Source organism: Amblyomma americanum, chromosome 2, assembly GCF_052857255.1.
Source record: "Amblyomma americanum isolate KBUSLIRL-KWMA chromosome 2, ASM5285725v1, whole genome shotgun sequence".
Classification (NCBI taxonomy): Eukaryota; Metazoa; Arthropoda; class Arachnida; order Ixodida; family Ixodidae; genus Amblyomma; species Amblyomma americanum.
The window spans coordinates 54,142,031-54,164,683 of NC_135498.1; the positions used below are offsets into that span (position 1 = coordinate 54,142,031).

Sequence of the window (22,653 nt, forward strand, 5' to 3'; positions counted from 1 at the left end):
TTAGCAGTGTTAACAATGATGGAAATAGGCAGGCGGCGCAAAACCGCGTACGCAGAAGCGACGACGCCCTTTTGAGCAACAGATGTCGCAAGTGCCGATGAAATCCCAGCGACACCGTCACTGGTTGACCTCTATGTGGTCAACCACATTGAGATTTACAGCGCATGCGCCGTTACCATGGCAACTAGCTGCGCCGTTCCGCCGGTGTTGCAGTTGGGCTTGGTTATGGAGCTTGACGTTATAAAAACCCTGAGGGTATGCGTATTGCTAGTGCGATGAGGTGACTTCCTGGCCTTAACGGGCTTGGATCTTGGGGCTCTCACCAATGTGGCGAGGGCTCCTTGTCACCCGGTTGCATCTTCTGCTAAACCGTCGTCGTCGTTTGAGATGACGTGGTTGTTGCGACGCGCGTCCTTTCTTTCAGTATCCTCTCACATCTCTTTCAACTCTCCTACTGTCTGCACGTGGCATCGATTGTGGCTCAGCTTGAGCCAGTGGGCAAGCGCGTGCACTTTCTTTTTCATTCTTCCTGCAGTGGCAACAACAAACAACCACAACATTGCTAGTGAGGTGCTCCATGAATGAAGAAGCAGACGATGAGCGCGTGTACTGCGCGCGGCATCTTCGTCGGCTACGAGAAGCTGCTTCGGGCGACCCTGAAATTGTTGCTTGGCGTGAAGAGTCCCGTCAGCGTAAGAACAAAGTTCGAAAGGCTAAGCGTGCATACCTAGCTCTCGCTACGCATGTCCTAGCCTAGCTGAGCTAAGCCACTACCAATCTTTGTAGCGACAGCTACACTACGCACAGCCGCTTCGCGAGGTCAGCGTGGCTGCGCGCTGAGCTGTGCTGTGCGCATGCGCTGAGTGACGTAATAGCCCGCAGCTGGTATGCGCGCCTCGCCACTGCGCCGACGGTAGAGCAGACGCCGCCCGCCTCGTCAGTTGTGCGCATGCGCGCCATGCGCCTACATTACTTTAGCATTTCGAGCCTTCAGCGTGGCGGCGCCGTGCAGCTGCCGGCGGCGCGCCGGCGAAACCTAGTGGGGGAGGAGTGGAGAAGGGGAGAGAGTGAATAATAATAATAATAATAATAATAATAATAATAATAATAATAATAATAATAATAATAATAATAATAATAATAATAATTGGTTTTTGGGGAAATGAAATGGCGCAGTATCTGTCTCGTATATCGTTGGACACCTGAACCGCGCCGTAAGGGAAGGGATAAAGGAGGGAGTGAAAGAAGAAAGGAAGAAGAGGTGCCGTAGTGGAGGGCTCCGGAATAATTTCGACCACCTGGGGATCTTTAACGCGCGCTGACATCGCACAGCACACGGGCGCCTTAGCGTTTTTCCTCCATAAAAACGCAGCCGCCGCTGTCGGGTTCGAACCCGGGAACCCACGTCCAGAGTTGGAAGATGAAAGAACGCCCTACGAAACGCGGCGGCGAAAGACTGACTTTGCAATTCGACTACGGCACCTATTTCTCTTTCTGCTTTCACTCTCTCCTACATCCCTTCCCTTACGGCGCGGTTCAGGTGTCCAACGATATATGAGACAGATACTGCGCCATTTCCTTTCCCCAAAAACCAATTATTATTATTATTAATTCGACTGAGCGAGTTCCACTCGGTCAGCTGTAGCTATCGCGTCACTCCAGGTTTAACCAGAGCTAAACCACAGCCATTTTCCCCCCGATTTCGATAAAAGTGTTAACCTTCCGCGGTGGCTCAGTGGTTAGAGCCCTAGGCTACTGATCCAGAGTTCCCGGGTTCGAACTCGACCGCGTCGGCCGGGTTTCGATGGAGGCGAAACACTAAGACGCCAGTGTGCTGTGCGATGTCAGTGCACGTTAAAGATCCCCAGGTGGTCGAAATTATTCCGGAGCCCTCCACTACGGCACCCCTTTCTTCCTTTCGTCTTTCACTCCCTCCCTTATCCCTTCCCTTACGGCGCGGCTCAGGTGTCCAACGATATGGGAGACAGATACTGGGCCATTTCCTTTCCCCAAAAACCAATTATTATTATTATTAATTCGACTGAGCGAGTTCCACTCGGTCAGCTGTAGCTATCGCGTCACTCCAGGTTTAACCAGAGCTAAAGCACAGCCATTTTCCCCCCGATTTCGATAAAAGTGTCAACCTTCCGCGGTGGCTCAGTGGTTAGAGCCCTAGGCTACTGATCCAGAGTTCCCGGGTTCGAACTCGACCGCGTCGGCCGGGTTTCGATGGAGGCGAAACACTAAGACGCCAGTGTGCTGTGCGATGTCAGTGCACGTTAAAGATCCCCAGGTGGTCGAAATTGTTGTTGTTGTTGCCTTCGTGACATGGCACATACCAATGATGGGGGATTGGCCAGGGTTCAGTGGGGAGACCCCATAGAATAGGGTAAACTGGTGCCAAGTTAATGATTGTTCCTTAGGTGAAATTTACGAGTAATAAAAAATAAAAGGGAAAAACCAAATATCGGGAGAGAATATCCGGAGTCGCCCACTATGGCTCCTCTTTCTTCCTTTCTTCTCTCAGTCCCTCCTTTATACCTTCCCCTACAGCGCGGTTCAGGTGTCGGCCGATATGTGAAACAGATACTGCACCGTTTCCATTCCCCAAACAATAATAATAATAATTTTTACAACCTGACGAAAAGAAAAACAGCTGTCTCTCGAGTTTTCACAAATTTTTAGCCTAATATTCGGTTTCATGCACAGCGTCATGATCGATCCCAGGTGCGCCGCCGCCGTAGTTTCCGGACGATCTTTGCTTGAATTTGCCGAGAGCAGGGGCTAAAAAGCACTTTCCGCTTGAAACGAGAGAAATTACAAGGGAACTGATACAGACAAAGAAAGTGCATTTTGTTTCGGGGCGCGTTAGACACTTCGCGTGTGTAGTCGTTCTTATGCGCCTGCCTTCATTTTTTCTTCACCAGCCTGGACCTCTGGTTACAGCTTGCCCAGAGCACCCGCCGCGGTGGCTCAGTGGTTAGGGCGCTCGGCTACTGATCCGTAGTTCCCGGGTTCGAACCCGACCGCGCCGGCTGCGTTTTTATGGAGGCAAAACGCTAAGGCGCCCGTGTGCTGTGCGATGTCAGTGCACGGTAAAGATCCCCAGGTGGACGAAATTATTCCGGAGCCCTCCACTACGGCACCTCTTCCTTCCTTTCTTCTTTAACTCCCTCATTTATCTCTTCCCTTACGGCGCGGTTCAGGTGTCCAATGATATGAGACAGATACTGCGCCATTTTCTTTAAAAAACAATTATTATTAATTGCCCAGCGCAAATCTGCCCCTCCAAAATTTTCACATGCCTCGTTGTGGTGGTGGTGGTGTAAACTTTATTACATACAGGGGAGTTTAGGACGCACAGGTCCTTGGGCCCCCGCACGGCCCCACTGCACTCAAACGTTGATGTCCCGGAGGCTCATGACGCTGGCAGCCCGGCCTGTGGCGATGGCTTGCTTGGCCGGGTCCTCGGAGCGCAGTAGGGTCTCCCCAGCCTCCCAAGTGGTAAGGTACTCCAGGCCCCGCGGGGGAGTATCCGCCGGGCAGAGGAAAATGATATGATCGAGAGTGGCTTTGGGGTGGTGGCAGAGGGTACAGGAGGGGCTTGTGTGGACCTGGTGATAGCGCGAGCGTATATAAGGGGAGGGTAAAGTGCGTATTTGGAGTCGCCTTCAAACTGTCTGATGACAATTGTCGAGGGAGGGATGGGGTGGGGGGGGGGGGGGTACAGCCGACGCTCGGCTTTGCAGGCCTGCGTCAGTTCACTGAAGGAATGCATGCACTCCAGTGAGAGCCCCAGATCGGAGGCCGCCGGTGCCCGGTTGAGAGAACCTCGGGCTAACAGCCTCGTTTCCGGGATTCCCGGAGTGGGCAGGCACCCATATGAGCTCCATGTGACGGGGCGGGTGTGCGGCGAGGGAGTTCAATATGCGAAATGCAGGGACGTGAACTCTGCCGCGGGCGAAATTTAGTATGGCAGTTCTAGAGTCCGATAGTATATACCGGGCCTCCGTGCGCGTGATGGCTAGGGCAATAGCGGCCTCTTCCGCCTCCTCCGAAGTGGCAGTGGGGGATATGTGAAGGGTAGCAATCGGTTGTAGGGAGGGGTTCGTGATGGCTACAACCGCGTCCTCGCCTGCGCAAGCGGCATCCACCCAAACGGCATGTGGTAGATTCTGGCCGAGCCCCTCGTCCCGGCCACGTGCCTCGATAAGGTGAAGCAGAAGAAGCGAACGACGCGCTCACGCGGATGTTCGAAGCGCTGACAGGGCTACGCCTCGACCCGTCCCGACAAGTCCACGGCTAGAGGTGCACGTCTCCGGATCCAGAAAAGTTCAGTGGATACCGGTTTAGTGGCCTCCTGCAGTCACAGCAGAGTGAGGTATGTGATTTGGTAACATACTCTTCGGCAAGGCCTGATGGCCGCCATTTTAGTGCTAAGCGCGACTGCAGTGAACTAATCGAAACGCTTCTGAGAGGACTCGTTACAGCGGCTGCTTGAAAAGTAGTGCACGCATCTGTTATGCTGTGGTGCGTTCTCGTCTGAAGTGAACTCCTTTCAGCTGAAGATTGTTCCGCGTGCTTGGAGTTGGCAATACGAGGACCCAAGCCCTTGATGCACGGAACCTTCCTGCGAATCCTTTTGACCCCACTGTACATCGAGGGGACAGCAGATATATAGCTTTTGCTTCACCTATCACGAACGTATACGCTAACCAAGTTAAATGGTAAGAACAGCCTAACAAGAAGCGCATTATCCGTAAAAAAAAAGCCATTTATTCTATCCGGGTGGGGAATTTGGGGGAACACCCTGATATTGCAGCAACGACTGTTTCAAGAAATCCCGAGGTCCCTTAGAAGCGCAGCACAGAAGGCAGCATGCCCCTTTTCCCCGAAGCAAAAAGAAACAAAAAAGACCGTCGATTTGCGTTAGTCCAAAAGCGAATTAGGTACAGCAGTTTGTTCTTTCCTTCGGTTCCGGTGTTCAAATCCAGTGTTCACGGATGGCAGCTGTTCGGATAGCGATAATTGATTAATATCCACATATGCCGAATTGGTCATTCTCTCCATTCATAGGTCACCGGGAGTACTCTTACCACTCCTGGCACGATGGTGCAGCGGTCAAGTGATGCGCCATTGCCCTTGTAATGCAGGTGCTGCCATCATGCCACCAATCGGACTTGGGTTGCTTGGGTTGTGTTGCGACCCGGGTTGGACTTCCCGAGCAGCCTTTCATGATTAAATGAGCTGCCGTCTGAGATGGTGGGCTGATTGTTAGATATATATATATATATATATACTTGGTGTCCCAGCTAAAAGTAATCAAGCTTTTTAAAAAAACGGTATGTCCTAGCCGCGTGAGACCAACTGAGGGTTATTTAGTGTCGCGTGACCTAGTCTGCAATATTTTTTTCGTTCTTAAAAATTAAGTAGTTTGGTCTAATTAGCTAACTTTTTAATCACTGATTTGAGTAACAAAGTGTCAATGTATGAGTTGTAGATCGTCTAAAAAAATCGCTAGCAGCGCAGTTTCCATCAATGTACGATTTACGCAGCTTTACTTATTGGCCTTAAAAGAAAGCTGTCACGTGACCAGCTGCTGGGTCACATCTCTGTCCCAATGATCACGCAAAGGCTAATCGGCAGGGAGAGCACTTCAGTAAAAATGGATTTGTTCTTTAAGACGCGTCTTGGGATGTTTAAATGGCACCATTGTCACGTCGACGCTTTTTTTAATTGTGCGAGCTAGGGTTTAAGACTGAAAAAAAAAAAACTACACGTTAACGGTATATTGGTGCAAATGTTGCAGTCAACTGTTCTTCAAAGCGGTCTGCAATTTTTCCATTGACACTTTGGTCCCCAGGGTATTACTTAAAAAGTTAGCTCATCAGACTTAACTAATTCTTTAACTTTGAAGAACGAAAACATACTGCAAACTAGGTCACGCGACTCTGAACAACCCTCAGTTGGTCTCACGCGGCTAGCACATTCCGTGTTATGTAAAAAGCTTGGTTACTTTTAGCTGGGCCACCTGGTATATACCGGGAGTTTCAGGAAACACTTTCAAATTTTTTCAAAAATCGGCTTTTTGGGTAAAGATGTCGCTTTTGCGGCATAGTATTACTTTAGTGTTGGCCGACACCAGAAAACTGGTGAATCGTCTTTAGTAAGATGGTGAACTAATTTTTAATAATTAACTTATTAACTAGTAGAGTTAGGCGCCTAGTTGCAATTAGAGATTTGTATCGGGTTGTTAGTAATAACCATGTCAGTGTTTAGAATTTCGAAAACGCGATTACGCTTGGCGCTGTGGCTGGACAAAATATGGCTTCATCGTGCGAAAATACATGTGCTATCGAAAGCATGCAGGCAAAGCAATCCCTAAAGTGCGCGTAACTAGTCGAAGAAGCCATATTTTGTCGACACACACACGCACACGCACGCACACACACCTGGGCATGTTGCTCACCACCCAGTGTGAGCAGCCTGCCTCAAAACCAGCTTCAGACAAAGACAGATGCACAGACAGACAGGCAAACGCAACGGCTAAATGCGGGGAATGGCCACTATAAGTGATAGCGCACTAAAAAAATGAAATTAGGCCTGCAACTTTTCTGACGTAATAATAATGATAGACGGGTTAAAATACTTAGAGTGACAGAATATGGTCAAATGTTGCTCTTAAAAAAAAACGTGTTTCTTGACACCTGTTTTTTATTCGTCTTTTCAGCGTCTCCTGTGACATTAGACACCACCCGACTGTACCGCACAAGCCTCCACCACGGAGCCACAAAACCTCGACGGGCCCTCAAGGGGCAATGTGAGTCGAAGCTGCTAGTGAATTTCGATTCTTCAGTGGTCAAGTTTAATTGCGGGAGCGGTCGGAGTGTACGTTACATTCTGCATTACAGTACGTTACCGCTGCGTGCTTCGTACAGTGCTCTTCTGATTCACATCGATCCAGAAACGGACGTACACGGTGCCGCATATGTTGTTACCTTTCTCGTCGTCCTGGCTTGCACTCCGTACATCATTGCTATGAATTCATACCCAAATAGGCCAACGCCATGTTTGAGTGCAGCTCGGCATGTGTCCTCCTTCAGCGCTGTGCTTAAGCACCCAACTGTCGCAGGTGGTGGCAGGCAGTGACGAGGACGCTAGGACCGCCGCCGACATGGCACTGCGGAGCTCCTCTCCCTCCGTCCCCAAGAAGCAGGGCTCCCGGTGCCAGAGCGCCTCCCACACGTCGCCGAACAACAAGGAGGGGGTCGACGCTGCTTCGGCGGTGCCACCCCACAGGTACAGGCGACGAAGTTGCGGCCGCCATTTGTTTGGGCTGTCTTTTGCTCGGTCTAGTTGGAGCGAAGTTTTGCAGCGATAGCTACATTACAGTAGCATTTGGAGCCTTTACGGGAGCATTTCGTGGCGGCGCCGCCGCCACGCTGTCACGTGGTGCGGAGCAGCTGCCGGCGACGCGGCGCCGTTGCTGATCAAGTGGCTCGTCACGTGGCTGATAACGTGGTTCGTCACGTGGCTGGTCACGTGACCAGCCACGTGGTGCGGAGTAGCCGGTGATACCGAGCTGCCACAGCTGTGCGCATGCGCCGTGTCAAGTGGGACGAAGGTGAAGGAACGCCCAGCGAAACGGAGCGGCGAAAGACTGACTTTGCAATTCAACTGAGCAAGTTCCACCCGGCCGGCTGTAGCTATCGCGTCATTCCAGGTTTAACCAGAGCTAAACCACCGCCAATTTTTGAGCTACAGCAGGCCCCACGGTTCTATTAGAGTTGATGAGCAGGGTGGGACATGCTAAACCACCCTGTCCCTGCAGCAGCAATATTAGAGCTCTTTGCGCTCTTCGTGTTTCTACCGCAGCGGTGGCCTAGTCGACTGAGCATCCGCCTCGCATGCGGGGGGTGCGGGGCTCGATCCCAAGTGCCGCCGGCTACCCACCGGCGATACAATGGGTGCAAGCTTCCCCTGGTCTGGTGCTCGGCTTATTCAGGGTGAAATGCTTGGGAAATGGGTCCTTGACCCCACTTTGAGCAGAACAAAAAAACCCTGTGCCATGGCGCTCTTTGGCCGCAGATGCCCTTGCGCCATAAAAAAAAAATGGCAGTCGCTTAACTTGGCTAACCCTGGATTTCAGCGAAAAACAAGGACGCTTGGTGAGCGTATGAGGATCGTCGATGGCTGCTCGGCTGCACGCTCGTGACAGCCGTTCTATATATACCCACACGACCACGTGGCTTTGACGTGGTGTCACATGGTCTTACGACCCCCCATCGGATGACATCACGTGGCTCCACATCACCCCATCGGATATTCTTAAATTCAAAGGTCAACCCAAAGGTCACGCAATCTCAGAAGTCAGAGGTCAACTAAAGGTCATGGGTGAAGCATTCGACAGCATAACTACCCCATATGGTTATACACAGGTAACGTGGTTGGGCTGAAGTTCGTTCAAGGTCACTGTCGGACCTACGCGACGACTGCTTTACCTCATCATCATCATCTTCGTGTTTCTAATAAATGTTCCCCGCTGGGCTGTAGAATGAAGAATCGCTCGGCAAGGCGCTGTCTAAATCGGCGAAGGCCTTTATACCTAGTTTCAAACGGTCAAAATCCGCATTCATATGCTCGGCGCTGCGTTTCTGCCTGCGATATGTCCGGTATATTTAATACCGTAGTCACAGTGAACCGAGCGATCGATATATATCGGGAAATTGGGACTGCACTATTTTTAGGGATCAAGTGTCTTTTTCTGGGACTCCTGTTCCATCAGTGTCCGGGGCTTTTTGTGTTCACTAAGTGCGCTGCTGAAGTATGGCAAGATATGGGTATACTGTCACGTCTTTTTTTCCGTGTGTGCGTGTTGGAGGGGGGCGGGATGGTCCAGCTCCCCGGCACGCAGGTCTGAGAGACGAGGAGTTAAGCGTCCGCGATTAGAAGCTGGCTGGCACTCCTTGACTGATAGCGACCTCTTCCGCCAGACAGATGGCGGTGCGCTGGAGCTCAGGGTCCGGGCTTCTTATCAGCAGGGACCCTGAGCTCCACAATCTCAAATTTCGAGTCGTCCTTTTCAAAAATGCATCCCGATTTGAATCGGGGCCGTCTCCTTGTTTGATGACGTGCCTTATTCGTAGTAATGCAATGAGTAATTATTCAAGCGACATAAGGGACGCCTATTCAGTTTTGAACAAACGAGATACCTCATTACACTAATTCTGAGAAGTGTTAACGCCTTTCGATGTGTTCTAAGGGGCGAATACTGAAATGCGCCGAATTTTTCACGTTTTCTGTTGTTCGCCGGAGGCATGGGCCTGGTATACCTGCTGAGTGCACAGAAAGTGCTCAACAGTTACGTTTTAGGTTCCGCGAGGGCAATCGCAGATGGTGTTTGCAGTGATGAACACCAGATTTTCTCCCACTCTTGAGAGCTTACTTCACGGTGACATTTTTGCTTACGACGCTGCGTAGGCCCGATGGTAATAGTCCAAGCTGCGCTCGATGCCAGGAAAACCATTTATGTCTTTAAAGGCGTACTATGGGTACATGGAAGGGGACAGCAGTTCACGATTGGTTAGTTAGTTTATGGGGGGTTTAACGTCCCAAAGCGACTCAGGCTATGAGGGACGCCGTAGTGAAGGACTCCGGAGATTTCGACCACCTGGGGTTCTTTAACGTGCACTGACATCGCACAGTACACGGGCCTCTAGAATTTCGCCTCCATCGAAATTCGACCGCCGCGGCCGGGATCGAACCCGCGTCTTTCGGGCCAGCAACCGAGCGCCATAACCACTCAGCCACCGCGGCGGCCCTTTCACGATTAGTAGCGAGGCGCCGGAAGTGGTAAGAGAATACGTGTACTTAGGGCGGGTAATGACCGCAAATCTCTACCAGAAGAAAGAATGGGGTGGAGCGCATTTGGCAGGTTTTCTCTGATCATGAACAGTAGCTTATTTATATCCGTCAAGAGAAAATCTACAAGATTTGCATCTTACTGGTACTCTCCTATATATGGGGCCGAAACGTGGAGGTTAACGAAAGGGGTTCAACCTAAATTGACGACAACGCAGCGAGCCATGGAAAGAAAAGTGATTGCTGTAACGTGAGGAGACGGGAAGAGTGGTCAGGGAGTGGGTCAGGGAACAAACTCGGGTTAACGATATCGAAGTCGAAATCAAGTAGAAATGAACTCGAACAGAGAACGTAGTGCGAAGGCAAGGCAAGGTAGCGTATAAAACAGAAGGGCTTTCACGGGCGACCGGTTGGAGTGTATGACTGCAATAGTTGTATCCAGCGTTTTCCTGCGAATCTGCGCACTTTTTATTCTTTCCTTTGTTTTTCCTAATGAAGTGAGGGGCTTGAAATTGGGCCTCGTATGAGCCGCCTGTGACCGAGAGCGAGCCAGCTTTGCGCTTGCTTGTGTGCTAGCTTAGTAGCGCTTCTCATTAATGAATGCGTCTGCTCGGCCACAATGAAACGCCTAACTTCGTCGGGGTGCTTCCGGTATGCAGTCATTGAGGAACTCAGTGTTTGCACTGCAGCAAAAAATCTCGTAACGATAAAATAATTGTCCTATGGTTTATCTTTTATACATGGCCCTCATATATACATTTGGCTGTTCTGTTCGGGTTTATCGTTTTTATATGTCCCTCATATATACACATAATTGTTCAGTTCAGGAAACCACACCATGTTTGCCAATTGGCAAAAGGACACCTTGCGCCACGTATTTTGCTGTTTTATCGCTAAATACATTGCATCATATAGGATTCCATGTGACAGCACGCTTTACACAGAATGTAAAGCGTGTGTCCTGTCGGTACCTTTTCATTGTCCCTTCTGTTTTTTAACGCTAGCGACCATGTTTCAGCCAGTGAATCAAAAGCACTGACTATCCCGCCTTTCTTCTTTAACATTTTTCTTAGTTTCCGTCTCAGGCGTTTACTTCGACGATAAATTGTGATAGGTGGGCCTGTACCTGTTCATTTCCGCACGCCGATGCAGGTCAGCGCGTGCCTCAAAGTCTACGGACATGGCAGCGTCTGCGAACCTCTCGACGACCGGAATCTCCGCATCGCACCCTCCTGACGCTGCCGTGCTGTCCAATCTCAACTCTGCCGCCCAAGGACATCAACCGAGGGTGAGATGCCTTCCCTATCAGTATGATGTGATTTCCTTTTAGAGCTGTTGAAATTGTCAGATAGAAGCTGTGCCGAATGTAATGGTGTGATTTAAAGCCACTTCGCGCCATGTATTGTGGAAGGCTGTCATATTTATTTATAACCTTGCCGATTTTAACGCCTACTTCGGACAGTTTCTCCCCTGGGATATCTGCAATATGCAAATATTTGATGCCTTTCTTCACCGCCCCGGCAGCAAGCAGTAACAAGATAGCTTGCGTGAGAAAATTAAAAAAAAATAGTATGATGTACAGAATACATACTCAAAAATGCGCTAACTCGCTGCCAAGGAGTGAACAAGAGAGGGAAAGCCTCATGGTACTAACACAATCCTAACACAATTCCCAATTCACACCCTCCTCCCCTTCACCTCGCCTTCCTCGGAGGAGGAGTGACCCTATTTAAACCCCGCCAGTGATGAACGCTTTGCCCATACGATGACAAGTCCACTTGTCGAAACGTTGGCAAGCATCCTGAGGCTTTCCTCTCCCTTGTTCACTTCGTAATCATCAAGGACCATCCGACCAACTCCTCTACATACCATGCCAATGAGTGAGCCCCTGGAGCCACTTAGCTGGTGGCCACACACGAAGGGTCGCTCTCGCGAACCACCTACGCCTGCAGGACGTCCGTGGACACAGCACCTCCACGGGGGCTGCCTTGTCGAGCATCACCTCCAAGCTGGTGTCCCCCATCGCAAAGCCCCGTTCCGGCGGCGGCTCCCCCCGGCCCTCGGCACGCAAGGGCCAAAGGAGCGGAACTCCAGGCACCAGTGTGAGTGCCGGCCCCTGCACTCCCCACTGTGTGCCGCGCATAAATAGCAGCCTGATGACGTGTCTGAGATGCTCGGAATGCTTTTGGGAATGGTGTTGATCTTCTACTGCAGCCGGCTTGAAGGACGCTAAACTTGTTATTAAAAACGGTGAACGCAGAGAGTTAGGTTGAATGTCGGAGCCTAGCTGGTAGGACGTAACCTTGAGGCGCGATGCCCACAAAGAGTGACGAAAAAAAAAATGCGAGGAAATAGGATACAGGCACAACAATGTTTATCCGTACTGCCGTGTTTTGGGCGCAAGCGTTCGCAAAAGCTGTTGGCCCTGAGCGAGTAAGCCATGCAACAGAAATAATTTAAGACCTATAAAGAATCCAGCCATGAACAATTAGCGCCAAGGATTTTAGTTTCGAGATCACCATTTCTCACTCATCATTTGCGTACTAAACGCGTTTGTCATGGCCATCAAAACAGTCCGCTCATTTCCGTCATTCAGGTCCTGTTGGCAATCAAATGGAGCTGATGACCTTTTTACTTCATGCGGACAAGAGCCACGAGATCTTGGGGGAGGGGTGACTGAGGCAACTGACGTCGTGAAAGAGAGAGAGCACAGCTGTCGGAAAGATCGATCAGAGTAGCTAGAGCTTAATGATGAAAAACAGTGAAACCTGGAAGAGACACAAAGAAGGAAGAATACAACACACCACGCGCTGACTCGCAACATTGAGCATCCTGCATCAGAGCACTTTACAACCGCGTGGAAAACAGGTTCAACCACGTATCATTAAAGGTTGCACAAAAATTTGCTGCTACCCAGGGGCAGGCTTCCATTACCTCACGGGTCACCTGCCTCTGATGATGGAATGGAATATTAGTTCAAGCCATGGTTGTAGAGAAATTTCTTTACCAGAAACAGCTCAGCACCGATGCTGTCTATACTTGCACCGTCATTTGTCCTTGCGCTGTTTTAGTGCGCTATTTTAGTTTTTTAGGCCTTTGTGTCAAAGGCATTTAGGGTGAAGTCCTTCATGGCAAATTACTTTCGGGTGAGGGCCTTCAGGTCAAATGCTTTTAGCACGTAAGGACCTCAGGTGCCCACTGTAACTAATGCTACTCAAGATCGCCTGCTCTTGGCCACACTGAACCGGCTGCTATTTATGGTAAATAATCGTGCCCCAACTAGTTCAATTTTCCGTTGTACTCAAGACAAGCCTAGGAGAATGATGACAACTAATGGAGTAAACAGGATTACGGTCCGCTTTGAGATTTGACGCCACCTCTCTCTCTCTCTCCCGAGTGCCCTCCGAATTTACATCCGGGGCATTTAGCGCGCGCAGGCTCGGCGAAAGAAGTCGCGCGGCAAGCTGTTCGAACGCTTCGTCCTGAGCGGCGTGGTGTTGTCTGCGGGCACGCTGTTGGCGGTGGCCGTGCTCATCATCCTGAGGACCCGCAAGGACGACCCGCAGCCCACGCTGGCCATCTGCGATACGCCGGTACGCCGCCCATCGCTGGTCGTGCAGACGACCGGGTACCGTGACTTCTCGGGAAAGAGTCGGAGCCTCCCGGCACAGCCGTCTAGCTTGGGGTTTGCGGTCTGGTGCTGTCTTATCACACGCAGAACAAACCAACGAAGCAGAGGACGCAGTGAACAGAATATATATAGTATAGCACAGAGGAGTTCTTTTCATTACTGCATCCGGTTTCTTTTCGCTGCTATTCGCATCATGGCTTAACTATGGCTGCACGTTACTGTTCCCTGCATGAACTACTCGCCAGCTTTGAATTTTATATGTTTAGCTGTATACCCGCGCAACGAGTTAGAAGGCACCAATTTTTGAGGGCGCGCACACAAGGCGTCTGCCTGTAGGGTTGCTTGAGTGTGATACCTGACTCACACGTCGTTCGGTGCAACCGCGGGGTGCCCACCTCGCAGCCAGCGAGACCCGCCAGTATGAACAGGACTCCATAGCTGAGGGCGATCAGGCAAGAGCAAAACGCTTGCGGTAGCATTTCAGTGAGCGTGCTCGTGAAACGTGATTGTCACAGCGATCTTCTTTGTTTAGGTCGGATGAGACTGACCATAGAGCTCCGTTTATGAAAAAAGGCTTTGAAGGTGCCGTTGCCAACGCAACTATGGCAGTGAGGGCAATGCTACTCTCCCCTTCCCACCAACAGTTCTCGTACTTCTAGTGCCCCCTTCCTTCTTTCTGCTGCTGTGTAGCCTGCGCTCAGCCTCCGCACATCCTTCCTAGAAGAGGATGCAGGCTCATCTTAAGGATCGTTCTGAGGATCTACAATACAGCTCGTAATGGTTGTTGCATATATTACCATGTTTTTGAAATTTTTGTAGGGTTCTGGCCAAGTGTGTTTCTGCAGAGTTGGCAGTGCTAACGACTGGAGGGGTTACTGCCTACAATGTGAGGCAAACCGTGTGCCGGTAGCGCCGCAAGAAGCAGCTAATACGACCGCACTTGTTGAGTCTCCTATGATCGGGCTCCTGAACGGCTTTTTTATACAGCGCACTGACGGCTGCTTTCGGACGCTTTGGCATGAGGTTCCAGCCCAAGGTCATTTTGAATACCTTCTTTGTTTTCCTAAAGTCGGTTCATCGATGTTTCTTAAGTGTTAGAGTAAAATGCACATCAGAATGCTTGCTTACACACTCTTCTACATTGTGTGGGGCCCTTTAAGTCAGTCAATGGTGTTTGGGGACCAAAGTCATGCAATGACTGCAAGTTTTGAAGCTAATGGCGGCGCCTGATATGATAGAAGCTATGTGCACAGAGTCTGAAGGCAAATTTAGGTACGTGCCGTTTAAGATTTCTAATAAGCCTTCGTTCTTGGCAATTCGAAGTGGCTATATTGAGACGCTTAGGTTCGACGTTGAAAATAGTGTCTGCGGCGTGCACTACTCGATTAGACTCGATTCTGCCATCACACATGAGCGACATACGGCACCGAAGGTGACCGCTTTCATGTCGGTATGCGTGAACCGAAAGTCGATAAGTAAGCCAGGCTAACTTCCTCAACCCTTTGACACCCGGCATACCGAACGCACTTCCGTGACGAAAGTCCCCACCCTAACGTTTCTTGCGGACAACTTATACCAGCTGAACGCTTATACGGAAACCTTCTCACGAAACTAACAGGCGCGTGGTGTTTCAACTAACAGGCTCTTTACTAAAGAAGAGCACAACATTCTTTTGGAATCTATTATTGGAATCATTATGGAATTGGATCAAGAACTATGTGTTAAACACTTCGATCGAAAGTAAAATTTGTTCTCCGGTGGACATTCATCGCAGAAGCACTTGCTGTTGGGCTAGTTGGTTCATCATAAAGTTGAATGGCGCAAAGGAACAAACACAGGAACAAACACAGGCGCTCTTTCTGTCTCTGTGTCTTCCTGTGTTTGTTCCTTTTCGCCATTCAACTTTAGGACATTCATCGCTGGGTGCATCACCGCAGGGCTGCCGCAAACACGCCTACGAGCTGGCCCTGGCCATCGACCCGAGTGTCGAGCCGTGCGAGAATTTCTACGGCCACACATGCGGCAAGTGGCAGCGTCTCTTTCGGCTGCCGTTCCACTACGAGATGCTCCTGGGCGCGATGCTCAAAACCTTGGACGCGCTGAAGAAGGTGCGTATCTGCAACCTCTTTCCCTATACCGTTTAATTCTGGACTAGGTCTCAGCGCAAGCTGTCGTCCTGTGCAGTACCATTTTCTTTATCTCAAAGCCTTTTTTCAGGGCGAGATGCTCCCCGCAGAATGTCTGCGATAAAGAAAAAAAAAAACAGCTTAACAAGTTTCAGATGAAAAAGTTTGAGCTCTCGGGATGAAATAAACAAAACGACTGGGTAGCCCGTAATAAGCTATCCAGGTGCCAACTAATCTAGTCAAGCAATGGCAAGATGGAATCAGCACTGTTGTGAGCCGTGCGACAATGTACTTCCGCTTCATGGCGAAAAGCTTTTGCTGTGTTCAAGGATGATCAGCAATGGCTCTCCTTGAGGAACGCCTATTACAGTGGGCCTCAATCAAGCTGCAAACAATGTCAAACCAAAAATTGCCCATTCTGGTCTCCTGGCGCTCTCAGCCACATTTCTTTCCCACGCCATCACAGCAGCTCCTGCATGTGCTCTAGCTGCTGAAGCATTCTGTCAGTAGCCGAATGCTTTGCGGATGCAAACCGCGCTCGTCGCAATGTGCACCGGTGACATCGTCTGGAAGAGGCCATTTGATAGTGACCTTGAAAGCGCTCGTCTCAAGCCCGCGAGAACGCAAACAGCTGGGCTAGCCAGATAAAACCAACGTGGATACGCATCACCGTTGCTGTCTCTCCGAGCTTTGGCTGAGGGACGTTGAACGTCATCAACCCCAGCCAACTGCTTACCCGTCTCTGCAGGAATCCAACGCCAGCACAGCGGTCGGGTCTGTGGCCGCCTTTTTCGCCAGCTGCATGAACCCAAAGTCGGACAACCCGGGCGCCGGCGTCGAGCGCTTCGCGGCCTGGAAACGGTCGCTGGGTCTTCTGTGGCCCGAACAGCGCCAGGAGGCCACGCGGCACCCCCTGGACGTGCTGCTCAAGCTGGCGCTCCGCTGGAACATCAACCTGCTGTTTGCGGTGCGCATCTGGCGCAGCCGGGAGCCGAGGACCGCTACCCTCTTCCTGGACAGGGGCACGCTGTGGGATGGCACCAGGCGCCGACGCAAGGAGCTCAAGCTCTGGGGCACTTACGAGGGCTACGTGGCCGCCCACTGCAGGTGTTCTTGACGCTTCTTTCGGATAATGGACAGTCTGACCAGAGAGGCAATCCTCGTTCGAGGCGGTGTAAAACATAACATACGAACATAGCGCTCCAAGACTAATTACCAAGTGATCACTTACTCGTTATTAATGTCTGTCTGCCAAACCGCCGTTCTGATGAGAATCGGCCTTCGTCTGAATTCACAGTGAAATTAATCTAATTCGATTTGTTCTACTTGAGATTTCTACGTTTCGGTTTCTGATTGAACATGGCTTTCGAGTGGTATATGTTCGTGGTATATAAAAAATACTTTATTTAGTTCCGTCTTCATTCTAGCAACATATATCATACGCTGAATATAGTACTTTCCAAACCAGATGATTCCTTCCTAAATGTGTTTGACAAATAAATGATGTTGAAATAAAGATGTTGTGTGAATAGATTACCTCATTCTAACCACAAAGACGCTACTTTCACTGAAAAAGGTATAACCGCCTTTACACTTAGCGTCGCTGGTATTTAGTTTTATGGCATTAGGAGCATGTCGAGCCTTCTACGGTGTCAGTAGTCAGCGTCACTGTTATAGTATGAGGTAACCGAAAGACATCTTCGGTGAACTTCTAGCCAATTATAAAATTACTCAGGTGGGCTTTGATGGACAGCTTTGCGGTCCCTCGGCGCTGAAAGGAAGGGGGGGGGGGGATGAGGCGCACTTCAGCTACTGCCGTCATTTTCCTCTCAAAACACGCGGAAAAATCGCTCATTTTTTTGCCGATGGAACTTTGGAGGTTACCTAAGAGAAACGGCAGTTTCCTATCACCTCGGGAATGGAGGCTATATGTATAACTTGCGTAGGGAACTGGATTGGTCGCTGCGTCGGACATGACTGGTTGGAACACGTATGCGTTGACTATACTCTTGCCAAGAACTGGAACAACGGCAATACTTCCAAAATCCAGTATAAAAACCTGAATGCTAATCCCAAACTCTGCGAACAACGTATCAAGACTCATTGACATATGCAGTTTACAGAGTGGATACATATCTGTTTGCAAGGTATGTAGACGCGTAGCCTTTTGGTCAGGTCTTCAGGCAATAATGTTCTGTGGGGACGTTATCACAGTAGACATGAAATAGTTATCTTTTCTTGCCTCTGGTAGCATGCAGCTCCTCGGTAGTATTGTTGAAAATTTATACTATAAACGTTTCCAAAATTTATATCGGGTCACTATCATGAATCATGCACTCCAACAAAGCAAACACATTTAAACTGTCGTGGTTCTACGTTGCAGGTTCTAGCCACGACGTTATGCGTACTTAAAAAAGAAATAGAGCTCTGCGTGCTCATTTGAGCTGGAAATTGCCGTCAGAATTTATCGGCTGTAAGCTCCTCCTCCGGGTAACAACGGCCATATTGAAGTAGCCTGAGTGACGTCATTACCCGGCAGCGCCGCCGTCTTCTGCAAAACTGCCGCGCGCGTGGTCGGTGTAGAGCAGATCGGGCGCCTACTCGAGTCCGGCCGTGGCACATAGACAGAAAAGGGAAGACAGGCCTGATTGTTGCCTTGGTCCCTCTGTCGTGACTTCCGCCCTTCGCCACCCCAGTGGCTCGGTGGTTACGGCGCTCGGCTGCTGACCCGAAGGACGCGGGTTCGATCCCGGCCGTGGTGGTCGAATTTCTGTGGAGGCGAAATTCTAGAGGCCCGTGTGCTGTGCGATGTCAGTGCACGTTAAAGAATCCCAGGTGGTCGAAATTTCTGGAGCCCTTCACTACGACATCCGTCATAGCATGAGTCACTTTGGGACGTTAAACCCCCATAAACCAAAACCATAAACCAAACTCCCCTTCACACCTCCACACCCCTAGCACGAACGAGCAACTAACTCCCCTACGCTCACTACGCGCAGTGCGCAGTTCATTCGAGAGCAAGCACGTGACCATCAGTTCATGACGTAATGGATCGCGATCGCGCCAGTGTTGCCCGACTGCCGCACAGTTCATGGGAACGTTTAAAATTTCTATTAGAAATTACTCGCTGCACCAAATGAGCTCATATTTTGCCCAGTTGTTCCGAGATGCATAGCGAACAAAATACAATAAACAGCTTGAGTCTGAAAAGTGGTTTCATGCCCCTTTAATTTCAAACAGTGGCGGTACGAACCACTCCTAACCATTCTTACATGTCGCTAGATATCTGAAGGGGCAAAAAGTTCGTTTTGTAAGCATCTCTGATCCTACGGAGGTCGGTAAAATAAGGAATAAAAGTAGAAGTAATGGACACGCATGAGTAGTCATTCGCAGGCGCTTCAAGCGGGAGTAGAGGCATTCATAGATGCATAGGTTCTCAGTCATGCCTTCTAACCAAACCCTGCGGCGCTAATACAACGCTCCAGCGAACGCACCAAACTACAATGTTGCTCATGGTCTCCATCCGAAGACTGCAAAGGTGCCTGCATCGATTTCCTTGATGGAAACAAAACTGCTCACTGATGATTGGTGCCATGACATGCATTTAATATGGTTGCTCTGAAGCCCTGTTATGAAGTGCTCTGTCATTTGTTACTTATCACGTTTGGGGGCTGGGCACTTAGTTGCGAGAAATGCAAAACATTTCATTTCTCAGTGTAGGCAAGCAAAATGGCATAGGTGCTGACAGGATAAAAGAGGCAAAAGGGGTAACAGTAAACCACGCAAAACAGGAAGAATTACAGTGGATAAGATAATCATATGAGCATGGAAAAAAAAAACTCCCAACTGTCTGCCTTAGGCTTCGTTACCTTCTCTGATGCGTCTCGATGGATTCGCCGAAACACATGACGGTATTGCCCTTCCTCTCCAGCGCAACCAGAGCAGGCCATAAGCAGCATTTTCTAATTGGTTCTTGCAGCTTGCTGAATGCCAAGACGAGCACTCTGAACATGACAGCGCTAAGAGAAGCCGAGGACGCCATCTACGACGTGGCCCGTGCTGCGAAACATGCCCCGACCAGCACTCAGGTCTGGTTCCCGCTGTACGCCTTCGAAGATTACATGTCATCAGTCAGCGCTGACCTCTGGCACCTGCTACTCGTAAAGCACCTGAACGGTAGTAAGATCGTGCTGGATGCTAATGACACGGTCCTAGCGCACAGCAGCGTCCTCCTCACGGGACTAGACAAGCTCTTCGTGGCATACGCTTCGAGGAGCGAGCGGCTTCTGGAGGGCGTCGCGTGGGTCTTCGTCGAGCGCTATCTGTGGACAGCCGGCGAGGCACCCAACCTGCGCTTCGCGACCGGCGTCTCCACGCGGGAAGAGAAGGCGGCCGCGTGCATCCTCCAAGTGGACTCTCGCCTCGGCATCCGCAGTGCGGCCACGCACGTGCGCGAGCGCTTCAACGCCTCCAGCCGCGCCAGCCTGCACGCGTTCGTCGAAAGGATCGCGCGCATGCTCCAGGACAGCCTCGGGGGCCTGTCCTGGATCGGCCAAAGCGCGGCACACGAAGCCAAGCGGAAGCTGTCCGGCATGAAGCTCGACATATTTCCGTCCGAACGCCTGTTCGACCCGAACGGCGTAGATAATCTGTACGGCGCCTTCTCCAAACTGAAGAAGGGGGTGAAGGCCATGAGCTTCATCGACTACTTCATTCTGCACTCAGGGACACTCAGGAGGTATCTGGGCAGTGACCACTACGAAGATGTGTACCGCAGGCGGCTCTTCGACACGACGGCCCCGCTGGTCGAGTACTTCTACTACCCGAACTCCCTGCGCATCTCCCTCGTTGCTCTGGAAACGCCACTGTACTCGCCGGACGGCACGTTCGCCATGAACTTCGGAGGATTGGGGACATACGTGGCGCGCGAGTTGAGTCGTTCGTTCGACGCCGTAGGAACACTCGTCGACTCGCAAGGAGGGGCTCGCACCTGGTGGGGGCCGACCGAGTCGGCCGACTTCAAGAGCAAGCTGTCGTGCGACCTCGACTCCACCGATATGGTCGAGGGCAACGGTTCTTCCTCGGCAGGTGACACCGCCCATCGTGTCGAGTTGTTCCCTCACGTGCCTGCGCTGGAGGCCTTGTACCGTGCTTACAAGCACGCCACCACCTCTAACGAGGGCTTCTCTGTCGACGTCATGCACCTTCCTAACCTGGAGGACTACACGGCCGACCAGGTGTTCTTTCTCACCTTCTGCCACACGGTGTGCACCCACAAAGAAGACCCCGAAGCGGTGAAGCTGTGCAACCTGCCTCTCAAGAACTTGCGCTCCTTCGCTGACGCCTTCCACTGCTCCGTCGGTTCACCCATGAACCCGCTTAAGAAGTGCACCTTCTTCGAATCCTGAGCGCGCATCTCGAAAGCCCAGCCAACCTAACCGCGAAATAAGTTCAGTGTATGCTACCAAGAGCGAGATCATCATGCATATTTTAATAACTTACCTGATTCGTTCATACAAAGTGAAAAATACATTGGACCCTGAAGGTCGTCTCTGTTGCGTCCGTTTCGTGACCTCTTTGCGTGTGCGCTTGTGGGATCGTTCAATAGATTGACGTTACTCTTCATGTTTGGTAATGCAGGATGCAGGAACTTTTTGTATTCTGTTGTGCGTATACCGTATTGCACGGTAACCTTGTGCGTGTCGTCAGTCGTAATTGCTTTCTTTGTATATAGGCGTGTCCTTGCAGAGTCGTGTCTCTAGCATACCGGGCCAAAGCACTTTTTGTTCATTGACCTCAATGCATCATTGCGTCTGTAGTACGCAAAGCCTGTGCTATTCCTTTACGTATTACCATTAAGAATTTATTACTCCTGGTCGAAGATCCCAGGGATTCCTTGCCTTATGCTGGACGCATAAGCGAGGTGTTGCTTGAACAGCTATCTTTTAGTGCCACGCTTAAGACATCCTTCCTTGTGACTTACGTGCAGATTTTGACATCTGTATCAGGACTTGCTTTTTAACAGTAGCGTAATCAATCATTGGGTGCCCAGAATTTGGCTAAGGGGTGGAACTGTTTTCTGTGTCATTTTCACTTTGTATATTTTGCAGTTACGCTTGAATTTTTTTTGCGCTCTGCTAACGGCATGTGTTCGGAGATGATCAGTGTCTTGCAGAGCTGTCCCAACAGATTATGCAGCAATGCCCTGAAGGAGGTCCTCGTTTTCGTTGTGGCCTGTATTTCATAATCCTTTATTCATGTGTTGGTAGGGTGGTGGTTTGTGCAGTTTTTGAGCGAGTGCATTGACATCTAAGCCTTTTTTATGCAGGTATTTGCATCTGTTTACGTGACTCTCTGCACTCAGTGTGCACATTTTTGCGGCGAAAAAATAAGCGTGACGCTCCAACCGCAAGAAACTTTTAAGTTGATTCGTTCCATTTTTCCCCGTACAAAAGCGGGAATGAGAGCGCCGCTGATTCTGCATTGTTTTGTCCTTCGCTTTTAGTAAAACCATTTCACGCGACGAACGCCTTAAGGTTGTTGTTAGTGGCTATTAATAAAATAACAATGAAAGGCAAAGATGTTGCTAGCCGCGGCATCTGCCATCGAGGTCCTCACTAGTTACATAAATGACACCCTATGGGAGGCGGGAGAACTCCCTGCAGAGTGGAAACACTCCGAAATCTTTACTATCACAAAACCAGGCAAACCATCAAGCCTGGAAGCATAACGACCCATCTCCCTCACCTCTTGCCTGGGCAAACTATACGAGTGCGTTATCCAGACCCGCCTCCAAAACTACATAAAGGACAACAACCTCTTTCCACCCACTATGATCGGCTTCAGGAAAGGTCTTTCTACGCAAGACGCTTTCCGTCTCCTCAAGGAAGAAGTACTCAGTAACATCCTGAGAGGCGGCGAGCACCTAATTATGGCACTTGATCTGAAATACGCTTTTGACAGCGTCTCTCACGACGCCATCTTGAAAGAGCTCAACGCCCCCGATTGCGGACCCAAGACCTTCAACTACATCAA

General features: G+C 50.3%; 1 protein-coding gene across 1 annotated transcript; it reads left to right on the plus strand.

Annotated features, from left to right (window-relative positions):
• Positions 1-6,727: 6,727 nt before the first annotated feature.
• On the plus strand, positions 6,728-21,094 carry LOC144119689 (neprilysin-2-like). Its single transcript, XM_077652255.1, has 7 exons — positions 6,728-6,820; positions 7,133-7,299; positions 11,014-11,149; positions 13,290-13,454; positions 15,430-15,600; positions 16,367-16,725; positions 19,598-21,094. The coding sequence occupies exons 2-7, from the start codon at positions 7,175-7,177 to the stop codon at positions 21,024-21,026; spliced, it is 2,385 nt and encodes a 794-aa protein (XP_077508381.1). The 5' UTR covers positions 6,728-6,820; positions 7,133-7,174; the 3' UTR covers positions 21,027-21,094.
• The last annotated feature ends 1,559 nt before the right edge of the window (positions 21,095-22,653 follow it).

Excerpts from the sequence above, each read along its gene's own strand:
- LOC144119689 (XM_077652255.1), top strand. The coding sequence starts at position 7,175 with ATGGCACTGCGGAGCTCCTCTCCCTCCGTCCCCAAGAAGCAGGGCTCC. Across the intron at positions 7,300-11,013 it reads TCGGCGGTGCCACCCCACAG|GTCAGCGCGTGCCTCAAAGT; the intron begins GTACAGGCGACG and ends ACGCCGATGCAG. Across the intron at positions 16,726-19,597 it reads TACGTGGCCGCCCACTGCAG|CTTGCTGAATGCCAAGACGA; the intron begins GTGTTCTTGACG and ends TGGTTCTTGCAG.